Source organism: Bombina bombina, chromosome 1, assembly GCF_027579735.1.
Source record: "Bombina bombina isolate aBomBom1 chromosome 1, aBomBom1.pri, whole genome shotgun sequence".
Lineage (NCBI taxonomy): Eukaryota > Metazoa > Chordata > Amphibia > Anura > Bombinatoridae > Bombina > Bombina bombina.
Window position 1 is genome coordinate 1,406,346,552 of NC_069499.1, and position 16,385 is coordinate 1,406,362,936.

General features: G+C 37.6%; 1 protein-coding gene across 1 annotated transcript in view; it reads left to right on the top strand.

Moving 5' to 3' along the window:
• The first annotated feature begins 1,672 nt into the window (after nt 1-1,672).
• The window catches only part of LOC128652255 (G patch domain-containing protein 4), a 41,917-nt gene continuing 27,204 nt past the window's right edge, over nt 1,673-16,385 (top strand). Inside the window, exons 1-3 of the mRNA XM_053705193.1 lie at nt 1,673-1,807; nt 3,130-3,263; nt 16,287-16,360. Of these exons, the coding sequence (XP_053561168.1) occupies nt 3,185-3,263; nt 16,287-16,360 (153 nt within the window). The 5' untranslated portion in view covers nt 1,673-1,807; nt 3,130-3,184. The remainder of the gene's footprint in view (nt 1,808-3,129; nt 3,264-16,286; nt 16,361-16,385) is intronic.

A 16,385-nucleotide genomic window follows, 5' to 3' on the forward strand; every position in this document is an offset into this window, starting at 1 on the left:
CTCTCCCCTCTGTGTCTCTCTCTCTCTCCCCTCTGTGTCTCTCTCTCTCTCCCCTCTGTCTCTCTCTCTCCCCTCTGTGTCTCTCTCTCTCTCTCCTCTGTGTCTCTCTCTCTCCCCTCTGTGTCTCTCTCTCTCCCCTCTGTGTGTGTCTCTCTCTATCATCTCTCTCCCACTCCCTCTGTCTCTCCTTATGTGTCGTTCTCCCCCATGGTCTCTTCCTCCCCCTCTGACTCTCTCATCCCTTATGTGTCTCTCTAACCCTCTGTGTGATTGTGTCTCTCTCTCTTTCTTTCTAACCCTCTGTGTCTCTCTCCCTCCCTCTTCCCCCAAGTGCTTTTCTGTGTTTCGGTCTACCTTTTATTTATTTAATTAATGAATTGGTAGTGCCATCTGAGGAGGTGGCTATATTTAAAGGGGTGGGGTCAAACGCCCCACCATCTTTAAATTTCACCAGCTGCCACTGGATCAAGACATTTTTACATTTACTGAATAATGAAGGAATCCATAAGCATAATTTACAGCATTTAAGTAAAAAGTATGTTTTAAACATATTTTAATGGGCCTGGATTTCTAGATCTCATAATCAGAGCAAGCATTTTGTTATCTGGCAAGAGTTTCTGTTACAATCCTTTAGACTAAAATCAGATGTTTACTAAGTTGACCAGTTTTCCAAGACACCATTCAAAGGGACATGAAACCCATATGTTTTCTTTCATGATTTAGAAAGATTTTCTTCATTCTTTTGATATCCTTTGTTGAAAATCCTATCTAAATATGCTCAATAGCTGCTGATAGATGGCTGCACATAGATACCTCATGCGATTGGCTCACCCATGTGCATTGCTATTTCTTCAACAAAGGATATCTAAAGAATGAAGGCGTATCCTAGCCACTGCCTCACCAGCCTCTGACGTCACCGCACATCACGGTGGAGACACCACTGGATCAAGGCTAGAAATGGCACATCACAATTTTCTGGCTTTACAAAAGTAAAAAAAAAAACAAAAAAAAACTAATTAAAAGTAATCTCCAGTGCAGCAATGCACTACTGGGAGACAGCCAACACATTTGGTGAGCCATTAGCCAATGATAAGGGGCAAATGTGTGTAGCCACCAATCACCAGTTAGCTCCCAGTAGTGAAGGATATGTACAAAGTATTCTCAACAAAGGATACCAACAAAACAAAGTAACAGACGTGAATTTAAAAGTAGCCTAAATTGGCACGCTCGGTCTGAATCATTTAAAAAAAAAAAAAAAACTATATTTGATAGTTTTGTTGACTATATTTTAAGTGACAGGCATATTGGTATTACCACACAACTGCAATATCAGGTTAACTTACAACGAATAAACACAATACCCCCTAATATGATGGGGGTATTCCCCTATTTTGCCGTTTTTATGCTTCAGCTAATTAGAGGTATTTTCGAAAGCGTATAATCTGTTTTTAAAATATTTTTTACGAAGCACAACACAGAAAATGCACTGAAAACGTTATATAAGTAAAAAAAAGCTGAGTGGCATTGTGGTTTATAAATGTCTCCCATGAAACTAGTTATCCTATCCACCGAAGTCTTATCATACCATAGAAAGCAGAAGCTGGTCTAGACAGGCTTCCTTCATCTTTCAACTTTTTGTCTATGGTGGTGTTAGTACTTCCGGTAACATGGCGCTACCCATTGAGTTCTGCATGGTTCGATTGATCAGGTTATAGTTAATGTGTTTAATTTTAGTTTAGTGTTTATTTGTGGACGGCAGCAACTCAGATTTTGTTTTGTTTTTTAAATACCGCAACTGCTCTGTCGGGTAAGTCTAAATCGCACTTCTTTTTTGTGCTTAGCTGTCAGTGTGCATCTTAGATTCATTTGTTTCTTCCATTAAATAAAATGCTTCAATATAACCTACTTACTTTAGAAATTAATGAGCATTCAATGCTAGGTGTTTGATAAAAAAGGTTCGAGATGTGTACGGGATAATAAAATATAATACTGTAAGTGGTTACATTTTCATTTAGCCTGTATATAGCTAGGAATACAAACAAACATTGTTTTCCAGGAATTTTCTTTTATGTTTTTAACATTTGAAATTATTACTTAGCAGTTAGGTTGCCATTTACATCAATGCTTTGGAAATAATGCTCCATAATGAATAATCATTGTACAGTTGTAACCACTTTGGACTGGTAACATTTGATATATATACAATGTGTTGAACTTTTAAAATAAATCATCTGTGTAGCAGATTTATTAATTTCTCTTTCTAAATAACCTTATTGGATTCATGATCTTGTAGTAGATTGTTAGCTCTGTTTAGGAGTGACACTTGTCTCACACACATTAAAGAGTTTGCTTTTTTTTTTTTTTTTTACAAACTCTTGGGCATAATGAAACTCCATTTTATTTTAAAAGACCACTGACAGATAACATTGTATAGTCAATGACCACTTAAAGGGACATAACCCCAAATGTTTTTCTTTCATGATTTAGAGAGCATGCAATTTTAAACAACTTAATAATTTACTACCATTATCTAATTTGCTGCGTTCTCTTGCTATACTTTGTTGAGAAGCATATCTAGCTAGGCTTAGGTGTAGCAATGCCCCACTGTGAGCTAGCTGCTAATTGGTGGCTGCACATATATGCCTGTTGTAAATGGCTTGTCCGATGTGTATAGCTAGCAAATTTTATTTGTTTGGTACTTTTTGTTGGAATCATGAACTCGAGTCTAATAAACAAGTATTGGAGACCTTTTGAAACGGGGAAATGAATAAAGGGAAAACTGTAGGTACAAATGTTGAAAAAAAAATTGAAAACATATATTTTTTTTTTTTTTTAAATAATAAGTTTGCACCTTTATTTAAACTTTGCTTTTTGATTATTAGTATTGTGTTCTTGCTTTATTATTTCTTTTTCTATATAGCTGTATTTTTTTTTATTTATTTAAATAAATATGCATTTCAGCAGCAGAAGCCATTATTTAGTAAGGTAAATATGTATTTTTTCCTTCCTTCCTTCCTTCCTTCCTTCCTTCCATTTTTTTTTTTTTCTCTTCTTCTCTTAGTGTAACCTATAAATACGTATTTATAAAGCCCAGCTTGTTGAATTGTGCTTGTGTGGTTCTGATTGCAGGTGGGGCTAGATCACTGACATTCATAGTGAAGTGTTATAGTCCAAACACCTCATCATGAGTGATCCATCTGTCACAAAGAGCAAAGGCCTGATCTTTGCTGAACAGCAGATGCAGAGACATGGCTGGAGTGAAGGTGAGTGGTGAACTAATTGTGGAATAATCTTTTCACTTTATTAGCATATTATACTCAATTATTACTTTATGAGAAGCGGATAAAGACATAGAGATGGTGGATTTGCAACAAGGGAAATGTTCACCCAATGATATTAACTTAACTAACAGTAGTAGTTTTGTCTTTATGAAAGAGAAGCAACTGTTTGTTAACATTCATCAAGGACTTCTAAGATAAGTAATAAATGAGACTGATGCATGAAAGCTACTCGACTTTATTTTCAGGCTGACTTAAATCCACAACTCTCCTCAACATTAGAAAATTAACCTAAACCTTTTTCTTTTAAAACATTAAAGCACCATTAAAAACTGTAGAATGTCATAACCGACAGATGAATACTAAAAATACAATACAAAAACATCTACTCTATGGTGGCACTTTTACACCTTTCTGCTTATACCAGATTTTTTTTTCACTGAGTAGTCTCAAAGCAATCTTAAAGTTACATGGATTATTTTTAACAATAGTTCTATTAACTGATTCAACTAGACACAATACTAATACAAAGGGTTTAAAGCTGTCATCTGTCAGTTTTTTGTTGTTGTTGTTTTTAATACTTTTAGATTTTATAGATAATACACTTGTACACATACAAGTCAATGTTCAGATCTTGGCATAAACAACAGCATGTGCAATTAAACAATTATACTATATTGCATTAACATCCTATAAATTCAAATAAGTGATTGCTTTCTATCTAAGAGGAAACCACAATACATGCAATCACTGGTAAAATAAAAGTGCTACGTAGAGGTTCTATCAACATATTGGACAACCCCTACCCAAAAAAAGAAAAGGTATTGAGGTGTGAAAATGGTACATTTGCAGATGGCACCTACTCACAAAACATTGAACATGGTAGACATAAGATACTTTATTATCTAAGGAAGCACTTAACTGTCTACCGTCATAGATGTCCCATGTAACACTGGGTATTGCAACCCAAAAACAATGGGGGGGGGTTGTAAAAAACAACCAGTAGTTTCGGGGGTTTCTCCAGGTAATGTAATATCGAGCAGAAGTGTCAGATTATACTGGCTAACGTATTTTGTATATACAAATATATCTATGTAACCAAGTATCCCAGATATCTCAATACGTCTCCATCTTATTTTGCGACTTATACAATTGTTTCTCCATTGTGGCCATATAGTCTACTATAGCATACGCCTTGGATATAGGTGGGGGGGGGGTCAGTCCTTTTCCAATCTCGAGCAATGGATAACTTTGTGGCAGCTAGGATATATATCAATCTCCCCGACCTGTCAGGGAACGCGTCATCAATAATGTGGAGTAGAGCACATGCAGGGGACAGAGTCTGTGTAATGTTACATCTGTCAGTTTCTTGTTATCTCTATAAACTTTGAGTCAAGAGTCTGTTCATACAGACTATTAAAACACTATAATCAATATAATTCTAGAGGTGCCAGAATCAATTACATTTGTCTATTAGAATAAATAGTTAAAGGGACACTGAACCCAAATTTTTTTCTTTCGTGATTCAGATTGAGCATGAAATTTTAAGCAACTTTCTAATTTACTCCTATTATCAAATTTTCTTTATTTGAAATGCAAGAATGTAAGTTTAGGTGCCAGCCCATTTTTGGTGAACAACCTCGATTGTCCTTGCTGATTGGTGGATAAATACATCCACCAATAAAAAAGTGCTGTCCAGAGTACTGAGCCAAAAAGCTGCTTAGATGCCTTCTTTTTTAACCCCTTAACGACCGACGACGTATGCCATACGTCCTCAAAAAAAAAAGCACTTAACGACCGAGGACGTATGGCATACGTCGTCGGTTTAACAGAGCACTGGAAGCGATTGGAATCGCTTCCAGCTGCTCTAACAGTATTGCAGGCTTGCCTTGAGGTCTAGGCATCCTGCAATACTGTTCCCGAGTGCCGGGACCGGATTGATCACTCCCCCATGAGTGATCACTTCCGGTTTCGCTCCACGTGGAGCCCGGCAGTGTTTCAGAGCATCGGAAGCGATCGGACACGCTTCCGATGCTCTGATTGTGTGCTAAGTGCCTCGGTGGGTCGAGGCACTTAGTTAGTTATAAAATAAAAGTAATAATAAAAAAATAAAAAAACGTATATTAAAAAAAAAAGCCCTAAATAGCCCTCCCCCTTCACTAGGCATCCAAGATGGCGATGCCCAGTGCATCATGGGGCCTCTGGGGGTGTCCCTAGCCTGCCTCATCATAGGGGCAAGCTAGGGTCACCCAATCTGAGCCTCCCACCCTAAAAAAAAAAATAATAATAAAATACCCCATTTGTCTGATCATGTCAATATTTGTAAATATTGACTATGATCAGTGTGGATCTCCCTCCCTCTCCTCACTTGCCATTTTGTTGGAGAGAGAGAGAGACCTGTATTTAGCAGAGAGAGAGATTTATTTCTTTTATTTGTTAAAAAATATAGAACCAAAGGCTCTTTTCAGAGCCATTAACCCCTAGCTTGCCAGTGATCACTATATATCACTGGCAGTAACATAGGTGCACTTTTTTTTTGCTGCATTTTGCTGTCTGTGCATTTTTTTAGGGGTTAATTTTGTTGTTGTAATTTTTTAAAAACCCAAAGGCTCTTTTCAGAAACATTTAGTTAATTTAATTTTCAGAGCCATTAACCCCTAGCTTGCCAGTGATCACTATATATCACTGGCAGTAGCATAGGTGCACTTTTTTTTTGCTGCATTTTGCTGTCTGTGCATTTTTTTAGGGGTTAATTTTGTTGTTGTAATTTTTTAAAAACCCAAAGGCTCTTTTCAGAAACATTTAGTTAATTTAATTTAATTTTCAGAGCCATTAACCCCTAGCTTGCCAGTGATCGCTATAAATCACTGGCAGTTGCATAGCTGTACTTTTTTGCTGTCTGTGCATTTTTTTTAGGGGTTAATTTTGTTGTTGTAATTTTTTAAAAACCCAAAGGCTCTTTTCAGAAACATTTAGTTAATTTAATTTAATTTTCAGAGCCATTAACCCCTAGCTTGCCAGTGATCGCTATAAATCACTGGCAGTTGCATAGCTGTACTTTTTTGCTGTCTGTGCATTTTTTTAGGGGTTAATTTTGTTGTTGTAATTTTTTAAAAACCCAAAGGCTCTTTTCAGAAACATTTAGTTAATTTAATTTAATTTTCAGAGCCATTAACCCCTAGCTTGCCAGTGATCGCTATAAATCACTGGCAGTAGCATAGCTGTACTTTTTTGCTAGTTAATTTAGTTAATTAATTTAGTTAATTTAATTTAATTTTCAGAGCCATTAACCCCTAGCTTGCCAGTGATCGCTATAAATCACTGGCAGTTGCATAGCTGTACTTTTTTGCTGTCTGTGCATTTTTTTAGGGGTTAACCCCTTAACGACTGAGGACGTGCAGGGTACGTCCTCAGAAAAAAGGCAGTTAATGCCTGAGAACGTACCCTGCACGTCCTCAGTGTGGAAAGCAGCTGGAAGCGATCCTACTCGCTTCCAGCTGCTTTCCGGTTATTGCAGTGATGCCTCGATATGGAGGCATCCTGCAATAACGTTTTTAAGTAATCCGGTGCAGAGAGAGCCACTCTGTGGCCCTCTCTGCACCGGAGATCGGTGGCTACCTGCGTTGGTGGGTGGGAGCCGGACCGGGAGGCGGGTGGCGGCCATCGATGGCCATGTGGATGTGAAGGGGGGCGGGATCGTGGGCGGGGGTGGCTGGGGGCGCGCACGGGCGCGCGCGCGTGCACGGGAGGGTGGGGGCGGGCGCGTGCACGGGGAGGGAGCGGGTGGGAACCGCTACACTACAGAAAATGGGAAATAAAAAATATATCAAAAAGGTCAAACAAAAATGTCAAACAATAAGCAAGGTGGTGGGGGTTAGTCTGTGGGGGGTGGGGGGGTGGGGAAGCTACACTACAGAAAAAAAAACAAAAAAAACAAAAAAAAAGCATTTTTTTATTGTAAACTGGGTACTGGCAGACAGCTGCCAGTACCCAAGATGGCCCCCAATAAGGCAGAGGGGAGGGTTAGAGAGCGGTTTTGGGGGGGATCAGGGAGGTTGGGGGCTAAGGGGGGGATCCTACACAGTAGCATATGTAAATATGCTAAAAAAAAAATTCATTTTTTTTTTAAAAACCCTTTTATTTTAGTACTGGCAGACTTTCTGCCAGTACTTAAGATGGCGGGGACAATTGTGGGGTGGGGGAGGGAAGGGAGCTGTTTGGGAGGGATCAGGGGGTGGGATGTGTCAGATGGGAGGCTGATCTCTACACTAAAGCTAAAATTAACCCTGCAAGCTCACTACAAACTCCCTAATTAACCCTTTCACTGCTAGCCATAATACACGTGTGAGGCGCAACAGGATTTAGTGGCCTTCTAATTACCAGAAAGCAACGCCAAAGTCATATATGTCTGCTATTTCTGAACAAAGGGGATCCCAGACAAGCATTTACAACCATTTGTGCCATAATTGCACAAGCTGTTTGTAAATGATTTCAGTGAGAAACCTAAAATTGTGAAAAATTTTACGTTTTTTTTAATTTGATCGCATTTGGCGGTGAAATGGTGGCATGAAATATACCAAAATGTGCCTAGATCAATACTTGGGGTTGTCTACTACACTACACTAAAGCTAAAATTAACCCTACAAGCTCCCTAAAAGCTCCCTAATTAACCCCTTAACTGCTGGGCATGATACACTTGTGGTGCGCAGTGGCATTTAGCGGCCTTCTAATTACCAAAAAGCAACGCCAAAGCCATATATGTGTGCTATTTCTGAACAAAGGGGATCCCAGAGAAGAATTTACAACCATTTATGCCATAATTGCACAAGCTGTTTGTAAATGATTTCAGTGAGAAACCTAAAGTTTGTGAAAAAATTTGTGAAAAAGTGAACAATTTTTTGTATTTGATCGCATTTGGCGGTGAAATGGTGGTATGAAATATACCAAAATTGGCCTAGATCAATACTTTGGGATGTCTACAAAAAAAAAATATATACATGTCAAGGGATATTCAGGGATTCCTGAAAGATATCAGTGTTCTAATGTAACTAGCGCTAATTTTGGAAAAAAATGGTTTGGAAATAGCAAAGTGCTACTTATATTTATGGCCCTATAACTTGCAAAAAAAGCAAAGAACATGTAAACATTGGGTATTTCTAAACTCAGGACAAAATTTAGAAACTATTTAGCATGGGTGTTTTTTGGTGGTTTTAGATATGTAACAGATTTTGGGGGTCAAAGTTAGAAAAAGTGTGTTTTTTTCCATTTTTCCTCATATTTTATCATTTTTTTTATAGTAAATTATAAGATATGATGAAAATAATGGTATCTTTAGAAAGTCCATTTAATGGCGAGAAAAACGGTATATAATATGTGTGGGTACAGTAAATGAGTAAGAAGAAAATTACAGCTAAACACAAACACCGCAAAAATGTAAAAATAGCCTTGGTCCCAAACGGACAGAAAATGGAAAAGTGCTCTGGTCACTAAGGGGTTAATTTTGTTGTTGTATTTTTTTAAAAACCCAAAGGCTCTTTTCAGAAACATTTAGTTAATTTAATTTAATTTTCAGAGCCATTAACCTCTAGCTTGCCAGTGATCGCTATAAATCACTGGCAGTAGCATAGCTGTACATTTTTGCTAGTTAATTTAGTTACTTAATTTAGTTAATTTAATTTTTTTTAGTAATTGTTTTCTGTGACAGATACAAAAATGTCACAGAAAAGATATAGTGCTGAGGAGGCGTATGCCATCCTTGCGTCAGAGTCAGATGCCTCTATTTCTGACTCAGACCCCAATTTTGACCCTGCCATGTGCTCAGATACATCACTAGATGCAGTCTCAACTGATAGTGATGTATCTGTGGCTGCTAGCCCCCCTGCCAGCCCCCCTGCTAGCCCCCCTGCCAGAAGGAGGCGTGTTGCTGCCATTGCTGCTGAAGAGTGGGTAACGCCTCATCTCCAGAGGCCAGATATCCCACCCTTCATAGCAAATGCTGGCATAAATATAGATGTGGCAGGTTTTAGCCCCCAGCAGTTTCTGGAAGTGTTTCTGGGCGATGATATATTGGGGAACATTGTCGCCCAAACTAATTTATATGCCCATCAGTTCCGTGCTGCAAAGCCTGGAACATATTTAGCAAAGCAGCAATGGGCCCCCATCAATGTGCCAGAATTCAAAAAATTCTGGGCATTGACTATGCTGATGGGCATCATAAAGAAACCCTCCATTCGCTCCTACTGGAGTACTAGCCCCATCTGCTCTACCCCCATTTTCTCCCAGACTATGTCGAGGAAGAGGTATGAAATGATTCTGCATTTCATGCACTTCAGCGACAACAGCCTGTGCCCCCCTAGGGAGCATCCCCAATTTGACAGGCTGTATAAAATCCGCCCCCTGATAACCCACTTTTCTGCCAGGTTTGCAGAGGCTTATACACCTGGAAGGAATATATGCGTTGATGAATCCCTAATGAAGTATAAGGGAAGGCTGGGATTCAAGCAGTATATTCCTTCCAAACGCTCCAGATATGGGGTAAAGGTGTATAAGCTCTGTGACAGCGAGACTGGGTATACTCAGGCCTTCCGGGTGTATGAGGGAAAGGATAGCCACCTTGACCCTCCAGGTTGCCCAGAACATATGGGAACCACTGGCAAGATTGTCTGGGACCTGATATTACCCCTAATGAACAAAGGGTATCACTTGTACTTAGACAATTTTTATACAAGTGTCCTTTTGTTCAAGCTACTGTATTGCTTTGATACAGTAGCTTGCGGTACAATTAAAAAGAACCGCGCAGGTTTCCCAGGACAGCTTGTACGCACCCGGCTACGAAGGGGGGAGACCTCAGCTCTGCGCCAAGAGGAGCTGTTGGCACTGAAGTACAGAGACAAGAAGGATGTATACCTTCTTACCACCATCCACACAGAGAGGACGGTGGCGGTTTCTGTACGTGGCAGAGCTGAGATCATAAGGAAGCCAGTGTGCATCAAGTCTTATAACCGGCATATGGGTGGGGTTGATCTGGCTGATCAGCTGCTGCAGCCCTACCTAATTATGCGGAAGACAAGGGCCTGGTACAAAAAGGTTGCAATTTACCTAATGCAGATTGCAACCCACAACGCTTTTTTGTTGTTCAAAAAAGCAAACCCCAGAGTTAAAAAGACTTTTTTACAGTTTCAGCTCCAGATTATTACGGGGATTTTGTACCATGATGCACCTGCTCCCCGGGCGGTGATGGGAGAGAGCAGAGTTGGGGCTACCCATTTTATTTTTAAAATCCCCCCTACTGCCACAAAGCAGAAACCACAAAAAAAATGCAGAGTCTGTACCAAGAGGGGGAAGAGAAGGGACACCATATATTACTGTCCTGATTGCCCTGGACAGCCTGCACTCTGCATTGGGGACTGCTTCAAGCGGTACCATACAATGGTCAATTTTTAAAAAAATAAATACATTTGCTGTTACATATATATATATATATATATATATATATATATATATTTTTTTTTTTTTTTGGTTATGTTTACAGTTAGATGTTTTTTTGTTTTTTTTTACTTTTACTGTGCCAGATTTTTACATTTCACTACTCTATTTTTTTTCTAAAATTGGGCCTGTTTTTTTTTAACCAAAACCCCTGTCAAACCTATGCATGGGGGACATAGGTGTTCTCAGGGTGCCTTGCAGAAAACAACCTGAAGTATGTTTTTGTAATAACTTACAACAGTCTCTCCTAAATTATAGTCAAAAAGCAATGTGTCTGTAAAAATGAAAATTGAAAAATTACCACCATACACTTTCTCCAATTTTTTGGGCTAAAACGGTTGCTTCAAAGGCATCAAAGCACACCATATACAATACCTTGGGGTGTCAACATTTAAAAAATATACACTTTGAATGCAATAAATAAAAGTGGGGTATGCGATAGGCCCCAAACTAAAGATAGGCCTATCAGAAGAAATACTCTCATTTTTAATAACTAAAATCACAAGTCATAAAATTGTAACATAACCTTCCCAAAATCCTGGCAAACCTATGCATGGGGGGCATAGGTGTACTCAGGGTGCCTTGCAGAAAACAACCTGAAGTAATTCTTTTGCAATAACTTACAACAATCTCTCCTAAATCATAGTCAAAAAGCAATGTGTCTGTAAAAATGAAAATTGAAAAATTACCACCATATACTTTCTCCAATTTTTTGGGCTAAAACGGTTGCTTCAAAGGCATTAAAGCACACCATATACAATACCTTGGGGTGTCAACATTTAAAAAATATACACTTTGAATGCAATAAATAAAAGTGGGGTATGTGATAGGCCCCAAACTAAAGATAGGCCTATCAGAAGAAATACTCTCATTTTTAATAACTAAAATCATGTAACATAACCTTCCCAAAATCCTGGCAAACCTATGCATGGGGGGCATAGGTGTACTCAGGGTGCCTTGCAGAAAACAACCTGAAGTATTCTTTTGCAATAACTTACAACAGTCTCTCCTAAATCATAGTAAAAAAGCAATGTGTCTGTAAAAATGAAAATTGAAAAATTACCACCATATACTTTCTCCAATTTTTTGGGCTAAAACGGTTGCATCAAAGTCATCAAACCACTCCATGTATAATACCTTGGGGGGTCAACTTTTTAAATATAATCACATTTATGGAAAACAAATAAATTGGGGTATGTTAAAAGACCCCCAAAAAAGACAATAGGCAAAGAAAATATGTTAAATGTGAAAAAAAAATCACAAACACATGTCAGACATTTGGCATTGCACCGCCCAAACAAGCCACCAAACCTATGCATAGGTGTTATCACTGAACTCAGGAGATGTTGGTGACCACATATTGGTGTCTTCTTTGGTAGTAACACATAACAGGAGCTGTGAATCCATGTCTAAAGTACAATGTATGTGAAAAATAACACAAAGAAATGAATGCCCAATAGTTTGACAAAGACTAGTGGTTGAATTAGTGTATGGAAAGTGTTAAAACACCTGCATTTGAAATACCCTAGGATGTCTACTTTTCAAAAATATATGGTTTTATGGGGGTAAATTACATTGGCCGGCTTCAGAAATGTCTTAAATAGAACATGGGTGCATGGGATGTGAAAAGGGGAAGTGTAAAAAATGGAATGCGCTTCCTAAAAATAAGGCCTTCTAGCCCCCAGAGAACCCAACACACCTATACATGGGTGGTATCACTGTACTCAGGAGATGTTGTTGAACACATATTGAGGTGTTTTTTGGCAGTAACACATAACAGGAACTGGGAATCCATGCCTAAAGTACAATGTGTGTGAAAAATAACACAAAAAAATGACTACCCAAAAGTTTGACAAAGACTGGTGGTTAAATAAGTTCATGGAAAGTGTGAAAATACCAGCATTTCAAATACCCTAGGGGGTCTACTTCTCAAAAATATATGGTTTGATGGGGGTAAATTCCATTGACCAGCTTCAGAAATGTCCCAAATAGGACATGGGTGCATGATGACCGATGTGAAAATTCCAAGTTGAAAAACTGGAATGCGCTTCCTAAAATTAAGGCCTTTTAGCCCCCAGAGAACCCGACACACCTATACATGGGTGGTATCACTGTACTTAGGAGATGTTGTTGAACACATATTGAGGGGTTTTTTGGTAGTAACACATAACAGGAACTGAGAATCCATGCCTAAAGTACAATGTGTGTGAAAAATAACACAAAATAATGACTACCCAAAAGTTTGACAAAGACTGGTGGTTGAATTAGTGCATGGAAAGTGTTAAAATACAAGCATTTGAAATACCCTAGGGTGTCAACTTTTCAAAAATATATGGTTTGATGGGGGTAAATTCCATTGACCAGCTTCAGAAATGTCCCAAATAGGACATGGGTGCATGATGACCGATGTGAAAATTCCAAGTTGAAAAACTGGAATGCGCTTCCTAAAATTAAGGCCTTTTAGCCCCCAGAGAACCCGACACACCTATACATGGGTGGTATCACTGTACTCAGGAGATGTTGTTAAACACATATTGAGGTTTTTTTTGGTAGTAACACATAACAGGAACTGAGAATCCATGCCTAAAGTACAATGTGTGTGAAAAATAACACAAAATAATGACTACCCAAAAGTTTGACAAAGACTGGTGGTTGAATTAGTGCATGGAAAGTGTTAAAATACAAGCATTTGAAATACCCTAGGGTGTCTACTTTTCAAAAATATATGGTTTGATGGGGGTAAATTCCATTGACCAGCTTCAGAAATGTCCCAAATAGGACATGGGTGCATGATGACCGATGTGAAAATTTCAAGTTGAAAAACTGGAATGCGCTCCCTAAAAATAAGAGCTTTTAGCCCCCCGAGAACCCGACACACCTATACATGGGTGGTATCACTGTACCCAGGAGATGCTGCTGAAGACATATGAGGGTGTTATTTGGCAGTAACCCTTAATATTATCAGTAAATGTATTCTTAAATTGCTATTTTGTCAAAAAATCAAATTATTTTTTTTCCCCCCCAAACTTTGGCATAGATTGGTGGTAAAATGGTTGCATGAAAAAAGTCAAAATACCCCAAGTTTAATACCTTGGGTTGTCTTCTTTTAAAAAATATATACATTTGAAGGGTTATTCAGGGATTCATGACAGATATTGGTGTTACAATGTAACTATCGCCAATTTTGAAAAAACATGGTTTTGAAATAGCAAAGTGCTACTTGTACTTATTGCCCTATAACTTGCAAAAAAAGCAAAGACCATGTAAACATTGGGTATTTATAAACTCAGGACAAAATTTAGAAACTGTTTAGCATTGGTATTTTATGGTGGTTGTAGATGTGTAAGAAATTTTGGGGCTCAAAGTTAGAAAAAGTGCATTTTTTTTCATTTTTTTCCTCATATTTTATATTTTTTTTTATAGTAAATTATAAGATATGATGAAAATAATCATATCTTTAGAAAGTCCATTTAATGGCGAGAAAAACAGTATATAATATGTGTGGGTACAGTAAATGAGTAAGAGGAAAATTACAGTTAAACACAAACATCGCAGAAATGCAAAAATAGCCTTGGTCCCAGATGGTCAACAAATTGAAAAGTGGTCTGGTCACTAAGGGGTTAAATAAAGATAGCAAGAGAACGAAGAAAAATTGATAATAGGAGTAAATAAGAAAGTTGATTAAAATTGCATGCTCTATCTGAATCGTGAAATAAAAAAAAAGGGTTCAGTGTCCCTTTAAGTAGGTTTGTATTGCCTGTAAATTAATATTATAATGTTTTTTTTTTCTGTTTTTTTTAAGGGACATTAAAGTGTGAAAATGACATGTTCCTGTTTGAACATGTACTTTTTACACTAGTGATGCTTTAATGCTATGTGTTTAATCCACTGTACAGGAGTTCATCACATAGTTTTAAAGTCTTATGCTGCTGGTCCAATCAACAGCACTTGTCACACAGTTTGGGTGTGCGGCAATTTGCAATTGGGGCCAACGGTGCTGTGTGTGGCCCCAAGCAGGACTTTACCTATGTGCATGTACCTTTATCACTATAAAGACCCTTTAAATATGCTGTTCTGATTAGTACTAAATGGAGACTTGTGTAGCACAAAGACAATTTACATTAAAGTTTATTCAGAGAGCTGTCAACTCTTTTTGAGGTCTGTTTTTCAGATTACGCTATGGATAAGGAAAGTTACACTATAAAGTTAAAAATTGAATGATATTTTCTTCTGTAATAACCCAGTCCCCTAAAGTTTGCAAAAAGTTAACATTTATCATATCTAACACATAATGTAGTAACTTCATTTTAAAGGCACTAAAGAGTTCATGTTTTTGTAACATCATTTAACTACTTCATTATTTAGATATGAAAGTCTTTCTTTCTTTATTCAGGCAGAGCATACTGTTTTTAAAAAAGGATTCCAATTTACTTCTAGTACCAAGTTTACTTTGTTCTAATTATATCGTTTGTTGAAGAGCACACCTAGGTAAGTACATGCATGTATCTGCACTGTATGGCTTTTAATATAACCGTTTTGAGAAATAGATTGCAGCAGTATTTTTACAATGTATAACATTAAAGGGACATAATACTCATATGCTTAATCACTTGAAACTGATGCAGTATAACTGTAAAAAGCTGACGGGAAAATATCACCTGAGCATCTCTATGTAAAAAAGGAAGATATTTTACCTCACAATCTCCTCAGCTCAGCAGAGTAGGTTCTGTGTAAAAAGTTATACTCAGCTGCAGGTAAAAAAAAATGAAGAAATGAACAGCAGCCAATCAGCATCAGCAGTGCTGAGGTCATGAACTCTTACTGTGATCTCATGAGATTTGACTTAACTCTCATGAGATTTCATAGTAAGCTTCCTTTACCTGATTGGTGAAATAATATGAGAGTGCACGATGCTAGTCCCTTCAGATGTCCCAGGACAAACACACAAAAATGCTGCTTAGAAATCCTTTACAATGGGAGGTGGCTACTGAGGAACTTTTGAGGTAAAATATCTTTCTTTTTTACATAGAGATGTTCAGGTGATATTTTCTAATCAGCTTTTTACAGCTATGCTGCATCACTTTCAAGTGTTTAAACATTTTGGTATTATGGCCCTTTAAGTGTTCTTGTAAAACTGCTGTCATATAGTGCACCAGACACATGCACGCTCCTGAGACTACCTAGCTGCTTTTTAATAAAGAATACCACAAGAATAAAGTCAATTTGATAAGTTTATTAAATTCTAAAAGGTGTTTTTTTTGTTTGTTTTTTAATTGATAATTGTATCTGAATCATGAAAGGAAAAAAATGGTTTCATGCCCCTTTAATTAACTATATTCAGCTTCTAAGTACTGAATAATCTTTTTGTTATTTAAAGCTGCATAAAACAATTTGAACATTTTAACTATTCAGATAAATTATTAAATGTAAGAACATTGTTTTAATTGAGTATAACATTATCTATCTATGTATACATACATTTTTCCTCTGTCAGTATTTAAATGTTGCTCTTTTTTGTTCTAGGAAAAGGTCTTGGGAAAAACGAAAATGGGATTTCACAAGCTATAAAAGTAAAAGTGAAATGTGACACTGCTGGGGTAAGAAAGCCAACAAAAACTACAC